Source organism: Onychostoma macrolepis, chromosome 23 (genome assembly GCF_012432095.1).
Source record: "Onychostoma macrolepis isolate SWU-2019 chromosome 23, ASM1243209v1, whole genome shotgun sequence".
Taxonomy (NCBI): domain Eukaryota; kingdom Metazoa; phylum Chordata; class Actinopteri; order Cypriniformes; family Cyprinidae; genus Onychostoma; species Onychostoma macrolepis.
Window position 1 is genome coordinate 4,484,431 of NC_081177.1, and position 19,285 is coordinate 4,503,715.

General features: G+C 38.1%; 1 protein-coding gene across 7 annotated transcripts in view; it reads right to left on the reverse strand.

The window, feature by feature from the left end:
• scube3 (signal peptide, CUB domain, EGF-like 3) overlaps window positions 1-19,285 on the reverse strand; it is a 116,235-nt gene that overhangs the window by 9,377 nt on the left and 87,573 nt on the right. For all 7 annotated transcript variants that reach the window (XM_058764221.1, XM_058764218.1, XM_058764216.1 and 4 more), the window contains 10 exons: window positions 19,091-19,213; window positions 6,870-6,986; window positions 4,795-4,917; window positions 4,495-4,611; window positions 4,307-4,402; window positions 3,234-3,350; window positions 1,734-1,892; window positions 1,416-1,619; window positions 482-643; window positions 186-353 (listed from right to left, as the gene is read on the reverse strand). In XM_058764221.1, coding sequence (XP_058620204.1) covers window positions 186-353; window positions 482-643; window positions 1,416-1,619; window positions 1,734-1,892; window positions 3,234-3,350; window positions 4,307-4,402; window positions 4,495-4,611; window positions 4,795-4,917; window positions 6,870-6,986; window positions 19,091-19,213 — 1,386 coding nt within the window. The remainder of the gene's footprint in view (window positions 1-185; window positions 354-481; window positions 644-1,415; window positions 1,620-1,733; window positions 1,893-3,233; window positions 3,351-4,306; window positions 4,403-4,494; window positions 4,612-4,794; window positions 4,918-6,869; window positions 6,987-19,090; window positions 19,214-19,285) is intronic.

Genomic DNA, 19,285 nt, shown 5'->3' on the forward strand with positions numbered 1-19,285 from the left:
ATTAAAACAGAAAAAATAAACACTAATTTGAAATATTACTAAAACCTATAATAGTATGATGGCAAAATTACACTGGTGTAAACAACATACAAATTGTGCACCATGTTTTGCTCCAAACATTATTTTGTGCCCACTGTCTAGCTTTATGTAAATGCACTGCACTGTAAAGTTTAAAAATGTCTGACCTTTGACCTCACAGTCATTAAAGGAGCTGGCGCCCTCTCTTTTGGTTCCAAGCCCACCTCCACAGGGGAAACAGAGTGTTCGTCCTGGGTCGGGCTGGTACGTTCCCACGGGGCACAGCTGACAGGGCTTGAACCCATCGCTGGAGAAATAACCAGGCGGACACTGACCTATAAACAGACAAAAATGACCAAGAATGGTTAAAAATGTACTCTTAAAAGAAATATGAATAAGTGCCTAGTGCAGCAAACATTTACATCTATTACAAGTAGAACACACACTGATTAAGTCTAGTTACCTGCACATGACGTGATGTTGCGAGCCCCTGCAGGGCCATGGCGGTCTCCTCCAGGACAAAGGTCACAAGCCAGCTGACCTTCACGTTCCTGGAATGTTCCAGGTGGGCACTGGACACAGCGTTCCTGCTCACCATGGTAGTATGACCCAGGCAAACATCTGACTAAGAGAGAGCAGCCAGCAGGGGGCAGCAGTGAGGAAGCTGAAATTCTGAGCTCTGTTTCTTTTTTGTTTTTTTGACAGATGCAACTTTGAAATTTGACTCTAAAAACCTTGTGGTTTTAAGGGATCAGTGTAAAATGCTATAATTCATAACCCAAGACTTGAAAAATTGCGAATTTTGCTTTAATCAGTTTTGTTTCCATTGCATTTGTTGTCAGTATTTTCCAATTCCTTTTTTTTCTAAATGTTTTCAAGCAAACTCAGATAACTATCACTGTCAAAGAATAGCAATGGTATAACTTCTGTTCATTTTACACATTTTGCATCACTTCTGCAAAAAAAAAAAAAAATCAGAGTCATCAGTCAGGCTATCAGAGTCCAAGCCAAATCTCTTTCAGCAACATTTTTCTATATGCTGCAGGTTAGTTTTATGAACCTTATTGCAGGACAATTTATTTCATATTTCACATATTTTATTTATATAAAATGTATCATTTCTAGGTATTTCTTGGGAAAAACTGCTATGGAATATAAAAGCAAACAACACCACATTTTCAACAAAGTATCAGCGTCATAATAATCTCCAAAAAAAAAAAAAAAAGCCTACAAGTCAACTGTTTTATGACAGAGTGCACGTCCCAGACCGTCTCTAGCAGATGCTCTCATTCGTTCTTAACAGTTGGTACTTTGTTTTAAGATAGCTCTCTCGCATCAATTTGCAGTGGAGAGGGGGGTTAATATAAAACAAACCCCACTCACTCTTCCGTTCTTACCACAGCGGCCGCTGTCTTTTTCTCGGCCCGGTCCACAGTTCTCCTGCCTCTGTCCAGTTTGTGGGACCTTCTGTGCCACCTCGTACTCCAATCCAGCCACACGGATGAGGAAACGCTCCTGGTTAATGGATTTTTTCAGGGCTTTAATGTACGACTTCATCTGCTGCTCCATGCGCTGCCTTTGACACATCATGTTACAGTTCCCTACAGGAGAACAAGATGAACGTCATGACCTTTATGCACCGCATTTCCACGCTCATCCTGCATTTTCTGTAGGTAGGTAGAGGGTTTATTTTAGGTGGAGGATGTCAGACTCACCAGTGGCGTCTCCTGGCTTGACTTCAGCCTCCAGCTCCAGAGTGATGCGCGTGACCTCTTTGCTTGATGGGTTACGTGCCCGACGACCTTTGGCCTTCTTAGACGAATCGCACTTCAGGTTAACGAACGTGACCAGGCAGTTGTTGCACGGTTGGCCGCCTGGAAATCAAGTCATTATTCACACAAAGAGGGCACTTACTGTAAATGTAATTGTTTCACATTTTTTGGAACGACACTATTAGATAGTCAACTTACTTTCTCTTTTAAATATGTAGCATGAAATTTGCAATAATGGGGATTTAAAGGCACCCAAAAATGAAAATAGTCATTATATACGAATATCATTATTGATTAGTTGCGTCTACCCACCAAGCACGGAAAACTTCTGCCAGTCGTGTCAAATTATACCACTGAATAACGCATTTCTATGGACGAAATGAATCTAATAGTGGAAGAAACAGAGTGAGTTGCTTCAGGAAAGGTGCATGATCCAAGCTGCCCAAAACATGCGAATGCTTTATTTTTAAAATTCGAACTAATGCAGTAGCGTAACGTTTAACATTGCTCATCCTGTCAGGCGATTTGACAGATGCATGTATTTAATGTGTGATGATTCCTCACTGAAAAACTTTCATTTTACAGTTTACAATCTCTATCTGTAAATGTTACATATTCATGCAAGTGTTTTTATTTTGCATTAAGGCTCACCCTGACAGTCTGCGTTAAACGAGCAGCGGCGCTTCAAACAGACTGATTGCAGTAGAAAGGGAGAAAATTAATATGCAGTGCAAAAATATTAATTTTGCTGAAATATCTGTTATTGGATGTTAAATTTAGGTTTAAAAGTCAACATGCAATTCAAGAATGTTATGATAGTAACTGTAAAGGGATAACAGCGTGTAATTAAATACATATTTAAGACGTTCATTACATTTACAGTATAAAGAAATGACAGGTTAATGTATTCAGAGTGAATTTGTGTGTTGACGCAGAACATTCCTCTCATCTGTTAACACTGAGTTTGTGCTTTCCTTTATTATCTTCATTATTATCTCTATTTTTAGTGTAGGGATTTAAACTGTCCTTTGTCCATTTGTCTATTTAAACACTCCATTTGCTTTATAACTCATTTTGCACATAATGTACTGTATAGCATAGATACAGATATATTCACCATACAGTATGTATACATTAGTTGCAGCCCTAGTTTAGAAAGACTGAATATTAGAACTGCTTCGAAACTTCAAAGGTTTCATTATAAATGTTAGGGATATTTTGAATGTTAACCAAAGTCTTATGGGTTTGGGATGAAGTATAAATGAGTAAATGATAAGAGAATTTTCATTTTTGGGTAAACTATCCCTTATCCCAATTATTGCTGTCTATGTAGCAAGACGAGAATGCAGCTCCCTCAACAAACAGTCCTATGACCTTATTCCACAACAGGGACCATCAAAATGACATGGTACCCTTCATTTCCTGGCCCCTATGACCTCTGACCTGGCCCGATCTGTCTGCCGTTGTCCTCTGCCCTCCCCTTATGCTTCGGGTGCAGGTGGCATTTGGCGTTCTTGATCCGGAAGGACGCCGTCTGCTTCACTGGAGGAGCCTGAGTCTCTACAACCAAACAAAGAGGCCTTGACATGCAGCTCAACATGATTCATATAAAGTCCTTGCTGACAACTGCTAGCTAACTACATTAATTCACAGCTGCTGGCTCGCTACATGCAACGCGCTTGATTGAAAAAGCAAAACCAGCTGGGCTGTTTGTGAACATTTAAAGCAGATTCGTGTTAGCTTTATGCTCACTCTGAACGCTTATGAGGAACAGCAATTTGAGATTATAGTGTTCCGTGACAGGCATCCTAATGTGAAACAAGTTTGACATCAAAACAAACATCAGGCATGGTAAATAAGTTTCTAATTTGCCAAGCGCATCAAGTGATCATGTAATTGGACAGCTGCGATGTATCTGTCATTATGTTTCTCGGAATCATCGACTGCAGCTGTTCAAAAGAAACGTCTCATCGCTTTCCAGGTTCTGTTTGCTGGCACTTTCAACAAATAGGGTACAAAATAGGACCTAAATGTCTTAGAAAATTAAGTCTTTTTCAACAAATGATCAGTGAAATTGAGGGGCTTAGCATTAAGAAAATGTTTATCGTTAACCACGGGAGATCAAATTTAATAATATATGATCCGTTTGATTTTCTGTTAGTTTATACTGTATGTGGAATCCTTCACACTAAAACGTTGATGAATAAATTATGATAAATAATAAACACTACGCTAAATGGGTGACAGGGTTGCTAGTTTATGTCCAAATGTTGATTTATAGTTAATATGCTTAACGGTTTCTGTAACATATCTCACAACAAAAATTAGATTACCCGTATGGAAACTTATGATGGTAAAATACAAATTAGCCATCAAAGTCTACCCTATTTGTGGAAAGTGCACACCATTAATCGCCAAGATTCAAGTCAAGTCAGTGACGACCTAAAAGACATTACTTGCCATGATTCAACTGCCTATGAGATAAGGAAGGTGTTGGGACGCATGTATGATCTTACCTATGCAGCTCTGGATGCTGCTTGCATTTAATCTGCTCTGAGATTTACCTCGTAGAATGGGTATTCCACAGCTAACAGAATAGCTGTTGTCTGATTCTGTGAAACGTAAAATGAAAATTGATCGCCAGCATTAGAGTTGAATGCACAAGCTTGTTAAATGAAGTATTTTGGGGGGTATTGGTTTGTACCTGATAGGTAATGTGCTTTGGATGCACACGTGAGAGAGCAGCTCTCTTTTTTCCCCGTCTTACTGCAAGTAAGGGTGGCTTTGGGGGCCACCAGATTGGAAGTACATTTCACGATCTCTGTGCAGAAATGGTAAGTTTGACTCCAAGCAAATCCACTGAATTATGTTAATATGCATCAAAAGCGATTGAATCTCAAAGACAATCAACTAATACAAATCTATAATTTAAAAAATAAGGAATTAATCTGCAGTATTTTAGTGGCATATGAATGGCCTCTAGGTGGCACTCTTGCCCACATACCGACACAGTCCTTCCTGTTCCAGTGCAGTTTGTAACCAGGAGGGCAGGTACACTCGTAACTGCCCAGAGTGTTCACGCATCCGAATTTACAGCCACCCCGATTAATGCTGCACTCATCAATATCTATAAAACAAAGCAGACAATTCCAAATGATGTATCTATGTTATAAAAGGCCATAAATAGAAAAATATGGGTATTCAACTGTTGAAAATTTACTTTATACAGAGCGAACTTCACTTCACTTCACTTCACTTAACATGGACTAAAAGCTAAGTTAACAAATTAGACAGTTTAGCATCATCAGTACTTTTAGCTAGTTACTCCCAAACACTGGCACAAAAAAGTTTCATTGAGCGGATTAAAAACAGAGACAAAGAAAAAGTGTTTCTCAACAAATTCATTTTCTGAGAAGTGGGAGAGCAGGGTTTTTTTTTGTGTGTGTTTCTTTAAGGAATACAGAGCTCGCTTGCTAGGCTAGTCTGGTTTTCCTTCTCTTTGTCGTTCTTTTGTTCCCCATCAGATTTGAACCGGCTCCAGGCTAAACCTTTGACTTTCACATTTCCTTTCCCTGTCTGGATCCCGAGCCTTCATTAATCTAAAGAGCGAGGAAGGGGACGGGGGAAGAGAGAACCAATGTTAGATTGGCACTTCTGTTAACCTCTTGTAGCTACAGACTTTGGTCAAAGTCCATTTTATGGCAAGTCAGTCCACTTGATGACACCCTCAGGCAGCTGCTTTCAAGTCGTGCAAGTCTAGCTCCAATCTACTTGAATGGAGAAAGACCTAAACCAAAGAGTTTACATGTTCTTTGACATAAACTCGGCAACAATCAATTCTGACCCGAGGCCTTTTGCAGCTTTAAGGCTCTGATGTACCTCAAGCAAATCTGAAGAACAAACTGGTGTGGCATCATTTTGAACAAAATCAAGCCAAAACAAAGTTTGTTTCAGGAGTTCAAAGCAGTTTGGCTACCATTGGTCCATGCTGATGATGCTGTGCTCTGTAAATCTTCTCCGGTTCATTTCTTCTGTTTAGTCCATCGAGGTCAATCACAAGTAAACACATGAACACACTGGAGAGCTGCTTTATAGTAGAAATTGAAGTTGTAAAAGTTTACTAATGCAAAGATATTTTAAACTTCTTTTTATTCCTAAGCAAAGAACGAAAAAGAACTTCGCTCTGAGTATATCAGAGCCTTTAACTTCTATTTTCTGGCAGATAAGCTATCAATGGGAAACCGATGACCATTCTCTGGAAACAAAAGAGAGAACTCCATAAATCTGGGTGTTATCTAAGTGCTAACGGACAAAGAGATACATTCATTATTTCTGGTCCTCTCAACAATAGTTAGACACACCCACCACTAAATGAGTCCTCATCTGCTCAATCAACCCTGAAACAAGGTTCACTGATGCAGCTTATTCTGGCTGAGAGCCGCACTTAGATGGGAAGAAACCATCTGACTGACATGATAACCATGGCTTTTAGCACTGGGTTTAGCTGAAATTGATTATATTATTATAAGACTTTCCTGGATATCCAAAAGTAACAAGTACCCATTATTTCAAAGATATGCCTGAAACATCTAGGTTCCAGCTAGTGCCTTATCCACCACAACATAAGTGTGCAAGCCTATTTGTAACTTTAATGTGCAAGACTTCCACTGTCATTCACTTCTAGTTATTTTACCTTTACAAAAACAGTCTGTTGTGCTGCTTTATAAACTATTATCATAATCATAAACACACTGGTTTATACAGTTTACTGTGCTTCTATAGCGGCTAATGAATCGGAAGTCTTGCACATTCAAAGAAAATAGCTTGGTTGCAAAATAAGGTGGATACAAACCTCAGAATAACCTTTACAGATTTGTTTAGGGTCCCGATTGCTGCCAGAGGAAACTGGAGAGCATTTATATAGGAAAGTCTCAGTTTTCATTGGATGTGTTTGCCCAAGGTCCTACCAAGAAGAGCTAGTGGGTTTACCAACATGAGTTTTCTATTAGACGTTTCTTTACTGCAGAGGAAATGGACATTGTTCTTGCAACACAGAAACTCCCATAATGCATGGCTTACCTCCACAGTGAGCCACGCCGTACAGGACGTAACCTTTGTGGCAGTAGCACTGGAAACTTCCAGGTGAGTTCACACATGTGTGGTCACACGCCCGGTCGAATGAACACTCATCTATATCTGCAGAAACAAGAAACACAAACACATTTATTCACATGAGAACTATTGAATTCACACTGTAGGTGGAAAACTGGAAGCCATGATGAACAGTACCATGTGGTGCTCCATCTGACGTCAATCATTTCAGTGGAATCCCCAATTAGGTCTCAATAAACCTTCTGCTGTTCATTAACACACATTACCTGGCTAGAGCTGAGGTATTTAAACCCCTCATCCTTATTTCCTCAGAACATATGGGAATGATTTAGCCTTAAACGCTCCCCCGTCTGCCGTATTACGGAATGTGTTGTAATTTAAGACCATTTGGGGTCGGCCCCTGGATTCTGTTGACTGCCACTTCACTCATTACTGCAGAAGTTCCCTGTACACCTCATCTCTGTCCAGCTCATATTTCAACCTTAAAATGTTTTCATTTTTCTAAATTTTAAATTTTGTGTTTTTGTCAACACGGATTCCCATTTCTGTTGACAAGTACTTTTTTTTTTTTTTTACAGTTTGTGTGTGAATGAGCTTATTAACAAGCTTTTAGCATTTTGGTGGATCAGTTCAGGCCACATCGTCCTCAGGTTACCTCAAAGTGTGGCATCAAGAAGCAGCTTCATCAGTCAGCACAGCTCCATAAATGAAGGTTACACAATCAATACATGCCCCAGAAACTCTTGTTCAATCTAACAAATCGCCCTGCTGATGTCTGCACTGTTTCTTGCCTTTGGTGAACATCACTTCTGGGATTGGATGCGAGTGCAGTGGGGGGGATATCACTCAACGCCTCAGCAGGAGAATAACACTGAAGGACTTTATAGACTCCAGAGACAACAATGAATAACCCAACATGCATCCTCTGATACCCATGAGACTCAACACTGCCAGGATTTAGTGTAAAAAGCCAGATTTAATTTCTTTTCCAATGGTAACTGAAGGCAAAACAATCAGCAGACTGCAAAAATGATGTTCTATCTTAGTATTTGTGTCTTGTGTTCCAGTAGAAATATCAGAACATTCATAATATGCTGTTTGGTCATTTTTGATAAAAAAAATTTTTTTATTTATCGGAATGGTATGAAACTTGGTAAAGGTTTTGGCACTTGCTATGTAAAACACTCACAAACACACACACACATACACAAAATAAAATAAATCATGGACTTGATTCAAGCTGCCAATTTATCAGTTTGATAAAGGACAAATTGTGATGGCATGGCACGTCGAAATTTCGATCTTGGAAACGACACACCTTGTAGGTAATTCACGTGCTGCTGTAGTGAGTATGTTTCAAAAGTGGTGCACGAATGGCCAAATGACGAACCGTCATCCAGCCATTGTTCACAGCGACCGTTGGGCCACAGTGCGACAAATCACCAGCAGCTACAACTGCAGGGCAATGTGTCACAGCACACAGTTCATCTCAGCCCTCATAGCCCACCTTCCCCATGCTAACTGCACGCAATCACCAACAACTCATGAAATGGGGCCCAAGATCATTGAGACTGGACTGTGGATGATTGGAAGAAAGTGGCCTGGTGTGACGAATCAAGATTCCTGGTGCATCACGTCAATGGCTGAGCGTGGATATGCTGATTACCAACAGAGGCTATGGCACCTGGATGCATTGTGGGGCAGATACAGGTGGCGTTATTCTGTGGGCGATGTTTTCTCAGGCCCCATTATCCCGACAGCACAATCCCTGACAGCTGTCAGGTATCCGAACATCATTGCAGACCAGGTGCACCCATTTGCGGCAACTGTGTTCCTTGCCGGTGATAGCCATTACCAGCAGGATAATGCTGCCAGAATCGTCAAGGAAAGGTTCGAGGAACATGATCGTAAATTTATGTTAATGCCTTGGCCTCCAAATTCACCTTACGTAAACCCAATCGAGAAATAGATTCAGGCTATCACCATATCTCCACAATTTACAGGAACTGGAGGACCTGCTGTTGACATTATAGTACCAGATAACCCAGGAGACCTATTGCCACCTCGTTGAATCAATGCCTCGCAGCGTGGATGCGGTTTTGTGGGCTAAATGGACCATAAAACCAGTCATAAGGGTACATTTTTTGAAATTGAGATTTATACATCATCCGAAAGCTGAATAAATAAGCTTTCCATTGATGTAGGGTTTGCTAGTAGGGATACTCCGATCGATCGGCCGGAGATCGGTATCAGCCGATAATTACATTTTTTGACTCGATCGGTCATAATTTGGCCAATCTCACGTACCGATCGCAATTTGATGACGTCAATGCGTGAGAACATAAATGATTTGGCGCCGCAGTCATATCATTGCTGGTGTGAAAATGTTTTGAGAAACAATGAAAAATTTGTTATTTGTCGTGTATGTTTTGCATGATGATTGAATGCATATTTTTTAACAGCAGATTCAGTGACGTTAGAGCTGATCTGTGCATCACTGCACGCCGGAGCTGATCGTGGCCGCAGTCAGTGCTTGTGTTTATACCAGCCACGGCTCTCCGCGCTGCTTGGCTAAAAATAGTCTTTTGTGAGTTGCCAGCGTGGAGGACAGAACAAAACCTAAAAAAAAATAGATAAATATAGATAGAAAGAAAGAAAAATAACTATATTTGCAGCATTGTTGTTTTCTGCTGTGTTTTAGTGAAAGTAATCTATCATTTTTTGCTGCTCACCGTGTTTCTGTTGTTGTTAGAATAACCGCATCATCGCAGCTCTTAAACTTGGCGCGTCCGGAGAGAGAGAGAAAGGGCACGGTTGAATAAAGCGCGTTTGGCTTTAGATAAAAATATTAGAGGATATTATGCATAAACACCATTTAAATTAATATTAAAAGACATTATTACATATGTTACATAAAGCTTGAAGCATCAGAATCGGCATCGGTATCGGTATCGGTATCGGCCGATCACCATGAAAAGAAATCAGTACTCTGTATCGGCTGCAAAAATCTTGATCTGAGCATCCCTATTTGTTAGGATTGGACAATATCTGGCTGAGATACAACTATTTGAAAATCTGGAATCTGAGCGTGCAAAAAAAATCTAAATATTGAGAAAATCACCTTTGAAGTTGTCTAAATGAAGTCCTTAGACATGCTTTTGAGTTGTCCTTTAGACATGCTTCAGAGTTTTGATATATTTACAGTAGGAAATTTACAAAATATCTTCATAGAACATGATCTTTACTTAATATCCTAATGAGTTTTGGCAACAACAACAAAAAAATCGATAATTTTGACCCATACAATGCATTGTTGGCTATTACAACAAATATATATGTGCGACTTATGACTAGTTTTGTGGTGCAGGGTCACAAATGAGGTCCTACAAGTTATTAGATAGGTGGTCATATAATGCAGTAGCTCATCAGTGTAAATGGGAAGTGAATTTCATCAGGTGGAAATGTTTGGTACTGTGCCTAAAACAAAACCTTGCCGAATGCTCAATATTTGCGATATAAACCTCAAATTTGGCACAACTTGTTTAAAATTATAGCTTTGATATTCTCACAGTTTTAGAGTAAAACATGTTTTGAAAAATACATATTTCATTTTTCATATCATATACTATTGGTGCATTTTTCATAATAAGAATAAACCTATATAATTTTTTATTTTTTTATTTTTTATTTTTTTAAATCTGCCAGGTACCTTCTTTAAAAAAAGACCAAACTTATGTCTCTGCTCCAAAGCATAACATTTTTTTTTATCTGTGCTCAAAAAGTGGTTAACAGGTAATAAATGGATTGCTTCATAAATATAATTTAGTGCCATAAAATCCCTTAAAAATACAAAACTTTAAATAAAAAACATTATCAAACTAAAATATAGTACACTAATTTCATTGACATAAAAATGTTTCAGTCATTTCTAACTGCCATGCGTGCAGCAGGGGGTTAAATTAAGTAACAAGTACTTGAGAGGCAAAATAAAAAGAAGCACAGTCTTGTTTTCAGAAAAATCGGTCAACATTAAGTGACTTTGTGCTGAACATGAATAAAAAAATCTGCCAGTGGGGTCAGAAAATTAAATTTATGTTTTCTGAACCCATTGGCAGATATTCTTGATTTAAGCATAAAGTGACATCATTTACATAATATCTTAAGTAATTTTACTTCTCAAGTAAATGTATCTTGATTTAAAATTCGGTTTTTGTACTGGAACGTGACAAAAATACGGAGGAAAATCATTTTTTGCAGTGCATGGACTTTTGGGCTGTCAGTGTGACAAGCTATATTTCATCTAAAGCTATTTTAAGCATTTTTCTTATTGTAAATGTGTCCAGAATTTTGACAGGTTGAGTCACCAAAAGGTGACTAGAAATAAATGGAAAAAAGAAACTTTGACCAGTTTTAGCACCTAAAATAGAGTGCTGAATAAAATGTTATTTGCCAACTACCCAATTATACTCTTACCTCAGATTTAAAACAACAGGTTTTAAATATAAAAAAGTATTTTTTGAAGGTCAGGCTGTGTTGCTAAGATGCCATGAAGTGTATTTTTAGAGTGTTTGGGACGTTAGTATGCGGCTCTGACAGCAGGTGTGTGTGTACGTGCAGCGCTGCATTCCCTCATTCTTTCATCACACATTTCAGTTCTCTGTGCTAAGTGGGTACCGTGAAAAACAAAAAAAAAAAAAACAACACTTGGAATAGTCAACAGAAAGAGCAGAATCAAGGGGGTTATTTATATTAGAAACATTAACAAGATTTTCTAAGGAATAAGTGAGCGGTGCTTGTCCATGCAAATCCATTGCCATGATGCCAAGAGATTGCAAGGGTGTTGCTATGCAGTTGCTAGGGTGAAATCATATTTATTTATGCAGCATTTTATACAATACATATTGTTTCAAAGCAGCTTTACAGTAATTTAGCTCATCAGTGTCATGTCAAGCACATCTTTTAAAGACTAATGAGGAGTTGTTGTAGAGCAGGTTTAGTTATTTGAAATGTGTTTATATTGTTATGTAATGTGTGTTGTCATTTGTGATTATGGTTGTTTTTATGTAAATTAGCTGTGATATTGTGAAGCACTTTGGGCAACCTGGTGTTGTATTAAATTGTGCTATATAAATAAACGAACAAGAACAAGAACAAGTGTCAATACAAAGGTCATTAGTTATGAAACAAACTCATTTCAACTATAAAGCAGCTCTACAGAATGTAATAGTGTTGTTCTTCAGCTCAGTTCAATGTTGATTCAGTTCAGTTTAATAACATTTATTGTTGCAGAGTTCAATAATTATGAAACAAATTTGATCCGGCTATAAAGCAGCTCTACAGAAGACAATAGTTTCATTATCCAGCTCAATTCAGTTCAAGTTTTGTTCTCATTAATTAATTATTTTTTAGTTTCAAATTATTGATGAAAGTTCTAAGACTCATGATTTGGTACTTGCACTCCAAGAAATCATTTTAATTCTCAGCAATTTTAACTGGTTTTCCAGTACAAATATCTAAACATTCTTAAATCACGAAAAAATTACTTGAGAGGCAAAATTCATCAATAATTCATTATTTTTCAATGAAATATAGTGAATTTCAATTAAATGAATGTACTATATTTTAGTTCAATAATGCTTTTATTTAATATTTTCTATTTTTAGGGGATTATATGGTGCTAAATTATATTTATGAAATAGTTATGATCCATTTATTGCCTGTTAACCACTTTTTGAGCATGCAGTAGGCCTGAAAATTAAATGCACTGTTGTAAATCTTAAATGCTTTGTAGTACAGACTTAATTTTGGTCCCTTTTTAAAGAAGGCACTTGGCAGATTAGTGTTTAAGTGGAAAAAAAAGACAGACAAAAAGTTATAAAAGTTTATTATAATAAAATTGCACAAAAATACAATTTTAAATTTAATATTAAATGTAATTTTTTTCAAAAGCATGTTTTACTCTAAAACTACATGAAAATCAAAGCCATCTAAACAAGTTGTGTTCCAAATTTGAGGTTGATATCTCAAAAAATGAGCTTTCAGTAAGATTTAGTTTGAGTGCAGTACCAAACGTTTCCACTAGATGAAATTTGCTTCCCATTCATTTCCGATGCAGTACAACTACAAGTGTGACTATTTTTTCTTGAATACATGATTTTGACCATGGCATCTTTTAAAGATTTTTGTTCATACAGCAAGTGCCAAAACCTTTACCAAGTTTCTTACCATTCCGTTGAAGTAAAAAAAAAAAAAATTCTCTCACCTCCTCAATTGTTTCTCCACTAGAAGTAAGTAATGTATGCAAAATTCCATCCAGATAATTTGTGATTTAGGGTGTGCTCTTTTTATCAACGGGTACTTCAAGAGCTGATTGGTGATATTAGCAAAGTTTTTGTTCACAGATAAAATTCTGTCTGTTTCTGATATCAGAGATGAGGGGCAGTTGTGGCTTAATGGTTGGAGAGTCAGACTTGTAACCTGAAGGTCATGGGTTCGAGTCTCGGTATCAGCAGGGGAGTGAATGATCAGTGCTCTCTTCTACCCTCAGTACCACGACTGAGGTGAGACCCTTGAGCAAGACACTGAATCCCCAGCTGTGTGCACTTAGATGGGTTAAATGCAGAGCAGAAATTAATTAAGTATGGGTCACAATACTTGGCAACACGTCACGACAATGGCAGAACAATCGTATCTTCTTCGTTAACAGTGTTCATTCCTAAATGAAGATCCTGGTACCTGGGCAAACAATGAAAATGCAAGAAAGAGGTGTATCCAAGAGTACAGCCAACTCGGGACACCTGCAGTACATGTCAGCACGCTGCCCACAAAGCTATCGGTGCCAATGTAATTTAACATTTTAAGACTAACAACACTGTTCTGTGTTCTCGTTTTTAACCTAATTCAGACTTTACTAATGGTGTTGTATAATTATTAATTACATGCTGTTATGGTCATTAAGACTATATTAAGAATTTCAACTTTGTTGAGCACACCTCAAACGTAGTCCAAGTTTGTTTCCATTTCTCATTAAGGAGAGCTGAGTGGGAGGGTGAGAGCAGAAGATGTCAAAGTCCAAAAATAAGGGCCACCCTAATAAATATATTAGTGTGTGTGTGTGTGTGTGTGTGTGACCAAACAGCACCAGATGGTTAAGAAAATAAACTTGTTTTCTGAAAATGTTATCAAAATGTTATGCTTCATATCAACCAATGGAGTAAGAAAAACATGCAACTGGCAGACTTTTTTTTGTTGTTGTTTTAAACATAAAAGTCACTTCATTTTGTTATCTTTTTCATTAAATGTAATTTATTTTTATGTATTTCTTCCATGTAATTTTACTTCTCAAGTAATTGTATCTTCATTTGATTCAGCTTTAAGAAGCTCTACAGAAAACAACAGTGTCATTATTCAGCTTAGTTTTGTTTTCATCCAATATTGCCAGTGGCATCAAATCAATAATATTATTAAATGTCTTGGATCATTGCTATTTGGTTGCTGGGGTGTTCAGGGTCTTTATTAAGGTTTGGTCCTTCTTTCAGTACAATTCTGTTGGGTTTTGACATCAGTTTTATCATCTGCCTGACGAAAATCATAAGTCCGATCACTTAGACAAATAATAGCACACGTCTCGGCATGATTTGCGAGTTACGAGCCAACCCCGAGAATGAGCAAAAGTAAATGCCCCCTAACAAAACAACAAGTGAGATATTCTGACTTTTTCACCCCTATAGACCCGGGCATGCAGGTCCCACTTAATCTCACAGCTTGAAACAATGGCATTGTGAGAGCGAAATGACAGCTGCTCTGTTTATAGAGCGCAGATACAGGCTTTATCAGCGACTCCCACCTCCAGAATACTGGGGATCTGATAACACATCCCCCTAAACACACCTCAGAAAGCTCTTAGGAGAGCCAGGAATGTCTCCAGGCTTTCGGAGAGGTGTTGAAGGACGCGTCCCGTCACTGGGCTGATGACAGCAGGGGAACACTGAGGCTGTTAATCCTCAGATAGAACAAACAGTCTGTTTACACGCTTCAGCCTCAGCACTCACTCAGCGCCAGCGTCTCGTTTCCTGGAGGATAAGCATAGACGACTACGCAGTCTGATTTATAGGACTGATGGAATGATTATTTTGCAAATGCACAACAGGTTATAGATTTTTCCACACCAAAAGGGATTTCTATGCATGCTATGTATGCTTTGCCATTCATCGAGAGCTCTCACAATGCAAAAATGATTTTATTGTAAACATCTAAAGATTCTTAAAGCGATTTACATGAGAAGCAAAATGACAGGAGTCTTGTTTTTATGCTTTAAATAAGAAAAACAATTCTAACACTTTACTTAAAACCTTTGTGCTTAATGCATTATAAAAGGTATTCATAATGTACACTATGTTGTAGTGCATTATATATTTTCATAAATAATTGTAGTTAAAATGCATTATAATATTTAAAGTCATGTGTTTTAATGCATTATACTTTCTAAATAATATAACTGAGGTTACAATTATTCATGAGATCATATTATAATATCAGACTTTGAGTCTTAGATCTCTACTGCTTTATAGTTCATCAATAACATGAAAGTAAAAATGAATAATTCATGCACATAATGTCACATGCACTCTTAGATACTTAATATTAATAATACTTAATACATAAGTAATATTATGGATTTGATAGCATTGACATTATTGGATGAGAATTAAGCTGAATAATAACACTACTGTCTTTTTTTAGCGCTGCTTTACAGCTGACTTTGAATATTTGTCTCATATTTGATGAAGTTTCCATCATTGATTCTTCTTTTTTTGCTGTTTATCAGCATACAGCTACTTTGAAACAATCTGTATTGTATGAAGTGCTATAGAAATAAAGGTGACTTGACTTGCTAAAGTGCTTAAGATAATTGAACAAACTCCTACAAATAAGTATGAGCAAAAATAACAGTGATGAAAACCTCCAGTATAAAGCAGCCAGACTGTTCAGTTTTCTCCAGTTCTGGAGTGTATTGTAAACGAGGGCAAAAGGTCATGGATTATTTTATCACTTGACATTCTGACATTCCTTACAACAATGGTTATGGCATTTTAGCAGACAGGAGGAGATGCCCACGCTGCAGCCAAAGTGCTGAGCAAAGACTGTTCCCACACTCAGCCCATATGAGAAAAAGAAAAACACAGAAAAGGAACATCACATGAAGTCAGACTCAACAATATATATATACAGGTGCATCTCAATAAATTAGAATGTTGTGGAAAAGTTCATTTATTTCAGTAATTATATAAAATATTTCTGTAAAAGCTTCGTTCGTCTTCGGAACACAAAATAATTTTTTGGATGAGAACCTGGAGGCTTGTGACTGTCCCATTGACTGCCAAATAAATACCACTGTCAAGGCCCAGAAAAGAATGAAAGACATCATCAAAATAGTGCACCACACAGATACGCTGTTTTCATTCAAATCAAAGTGTAAACAAATGTAGAAAACATATCCGTGTGCTGCGGCTGACACAGAACAGCGTACGCAGTTTGCGTCCAGCGGATACTCTCCAAAATGGCGCTACACTGACACACAGGAGACAATTGTTGAATAAAGTCATTATTTTTGTTTTCTTTGTCTACAAAAAGTATTCTCGTCGCTTCATAATAGTCAGATTGAACCACTGATGGCAGATGGACTATTTTGACCAACATGATCTCACACGGACTTAATTAACCTCCGAATCTGTGGTGGCATCACGGAATCGCCGAAAATTCCGTGATGGGCTCACAGAAAAAATTCCGTGATGGGCTCACAGAAGTGATACCAATGTAAGTCAGTGACAGGCATCAGCCGTGCTCCATGCACGGAAACCCTTAGCATCAATATGCTGACGCAATACTGGGAAATGTATCGTCATCATTATTGTTCAGAACTGGGTAGGTTTAGGGTAGGGGTGCGGTCAGGTACTCCAGTGAAAGTATAACTGCATCGGAGTCACTCTTTTTACGTGGTCCGATGCAGCGCTGGTGTTGAACCAGTGAATCCGTGCATGGACCATGGCTGATGCCTTCTGTGAGCCCAGCACGGAATTTTCGGCGATTCCGTGATGCCACCACAGATTCGGGGTTAATTAAGTCCGTGAACATTACACGGAATTCTGTGAGATCAGGTTGATTTTGACGATGTCTTTTATACTTTTCTGGACCTTGACAGTGTTATTTACTTGGCAGTCAATGGGACAGTCACCTCCCGGTTTTCATCCAAAATATCTTAAATTGTGTTCCGAAGACGAACAAAGCTTTTACGGGTTTGGAACGACATGTGGGTAAGTGATTAATAACAAAATTTTCATTTTGGGGTGGAGTAACCCTTTAAGAATTTCCAATCAACAGAAAATGTTATGAATCTGCCTGGAAGAGGACGTGTGTCTATATCGTCCTAATGCACGGTGAGGAGGAGAGTCTGAGTGGCCAAAGACTCTTCAAGGATCACACACAGGCCCGTAGCCAGCTATGAGGTTACCGAGGTTTGGACCTCGGTAAATTTTTCATGTTCACAAATGAAATTTGTTCTACGAATGACTAATTTGCTGTTTAAAACTCCTCATATGAATGTCTACACGACATGTATAATTTAAAGACTGTTTGCAAGAATGTTTAGCATCCGTGGTATGAAAATGATCGCTGCCAGACACTACTGGAGTGAACGAGACTTGAGAGAGCTGAGATTGAGGGCGCGGGCGCAGATGCTGCCAGATCCAGCTATTATAAGCATTTTTGGACTTGTCTTCTCCACTTAATTTGACACTTTAAAAAGTTAATAAAGTGGGAAATTTCAGTTTAGGGTCAGCAATCTCTTTATCTTATCTTATTTGCAAAATATTTGAAATAATTTCAGTTTATTTTTTATCTATTTTTCTGTTTTTGTTTGTTTTAATGGCAATATCTGGCAACACTGCATCACCGGCACTTGATTTTTGCCAAGTCAGACATGATCCTGGATCAACATCTTTTGTTGATCCTGGAACAACATTACTGCCCAAAAACATAGACCTAACCGTATCCCTACGCCTAAACCTACATTTTCACAAAGTTATGCTAAAAACATTCATAAGAGCACTAGACAAAGTTATCATCTTTACAGCAATGATTATTAATTAAAACTACAACAGTAATATGTATTTGTTGCATGAATAATAAGCAACTGATAAAATTATCCACCCCACAGTAAACAATTTTTGATGCAATAAATAGGATATGATTTAAAAATGATCGTCCCTCTAAAACAGAGAAATTATCTTTCGCAAACATCTACATGTCTGTCTCTTTTAAAGTGTTTATAATGTATATAATGAGTTGTATTTGTAGGGGTTATTATAGCACAATTCTTCAACACCACCCCGGACCTCACAAATTTTCAAAGCCTGGCTACGGCCATGGGGTGAACTGAAGAGGAGAAGCACCGTCATGGAGCTGGGAATCTGAAGGGTCTGGAGTGATTCTGGATGAAGGAAAACTCGGGACTATTCTTTTGGCAAATGGAGGTCTCAAAAAGTATTGAATAAAAGATTTTAAGTTCTTATTCTCCAATGAAAGGTTAGATTTTTGTGAATTTTGAAAATAAAAGATCAAAAGGATTAACAATGCAGATTTATTTTCAAGGCCTTTTTTGATCATATTTACCAAGGGTACCAACAATTCTGACCACATGTGTATATTCAATTCCAAAACTGTGTAATATGTATATTTTATAACTAAAATACACTACATTATGGAAGCTAAACACGTGTGTTTGGCTCAGATACGGTTGAACTGATGCTGTGATGAGATCTCTATAGTGAGAAACCGAATAGACTGACACCAAAGCATTGTTTCCAGAAATATTCCCAGGCCTGGTGTGTGTAACAGTGTCGATCGATGAGAGCGTTTCAAACACCAGCAAGGGGTGTCTGGAGGTGTGCGTTTATAAGACTGGTGTTACCTTAAATGTTCCCGGTGGGATGACCAAACTAACCTAATAAATCCAGCTGGATCACAAACAGTCCAGCAGCAGAGAAACAGTCCAGCACACCAGAACCTCTTTTGCATTTTTGTCTTGTTTTCCAGCAGAACAAAATCTAAACCTTCTTCAAACGATATGATTGGTCAATGTTCTGTACAGGTTTATGCGTTAACAAAGACATTTTCATTGGTTAGTTTACCTTGGCACGTCCTCTCATTGGTCAGAAGTTTGTATCCTTTCTTACAGCTGCATTCGAAGCTGCCAACCGTGTTTCTGCACACATGGTCACACCCGCCGTTGTTCATGCGGCATTCGTCAATGTCTGTACCGAGAGAGAGAGAGAGAGAGAGTTACACATGCACTGGATTAGTCCTGTTCCCTTCAGTTCACCGTG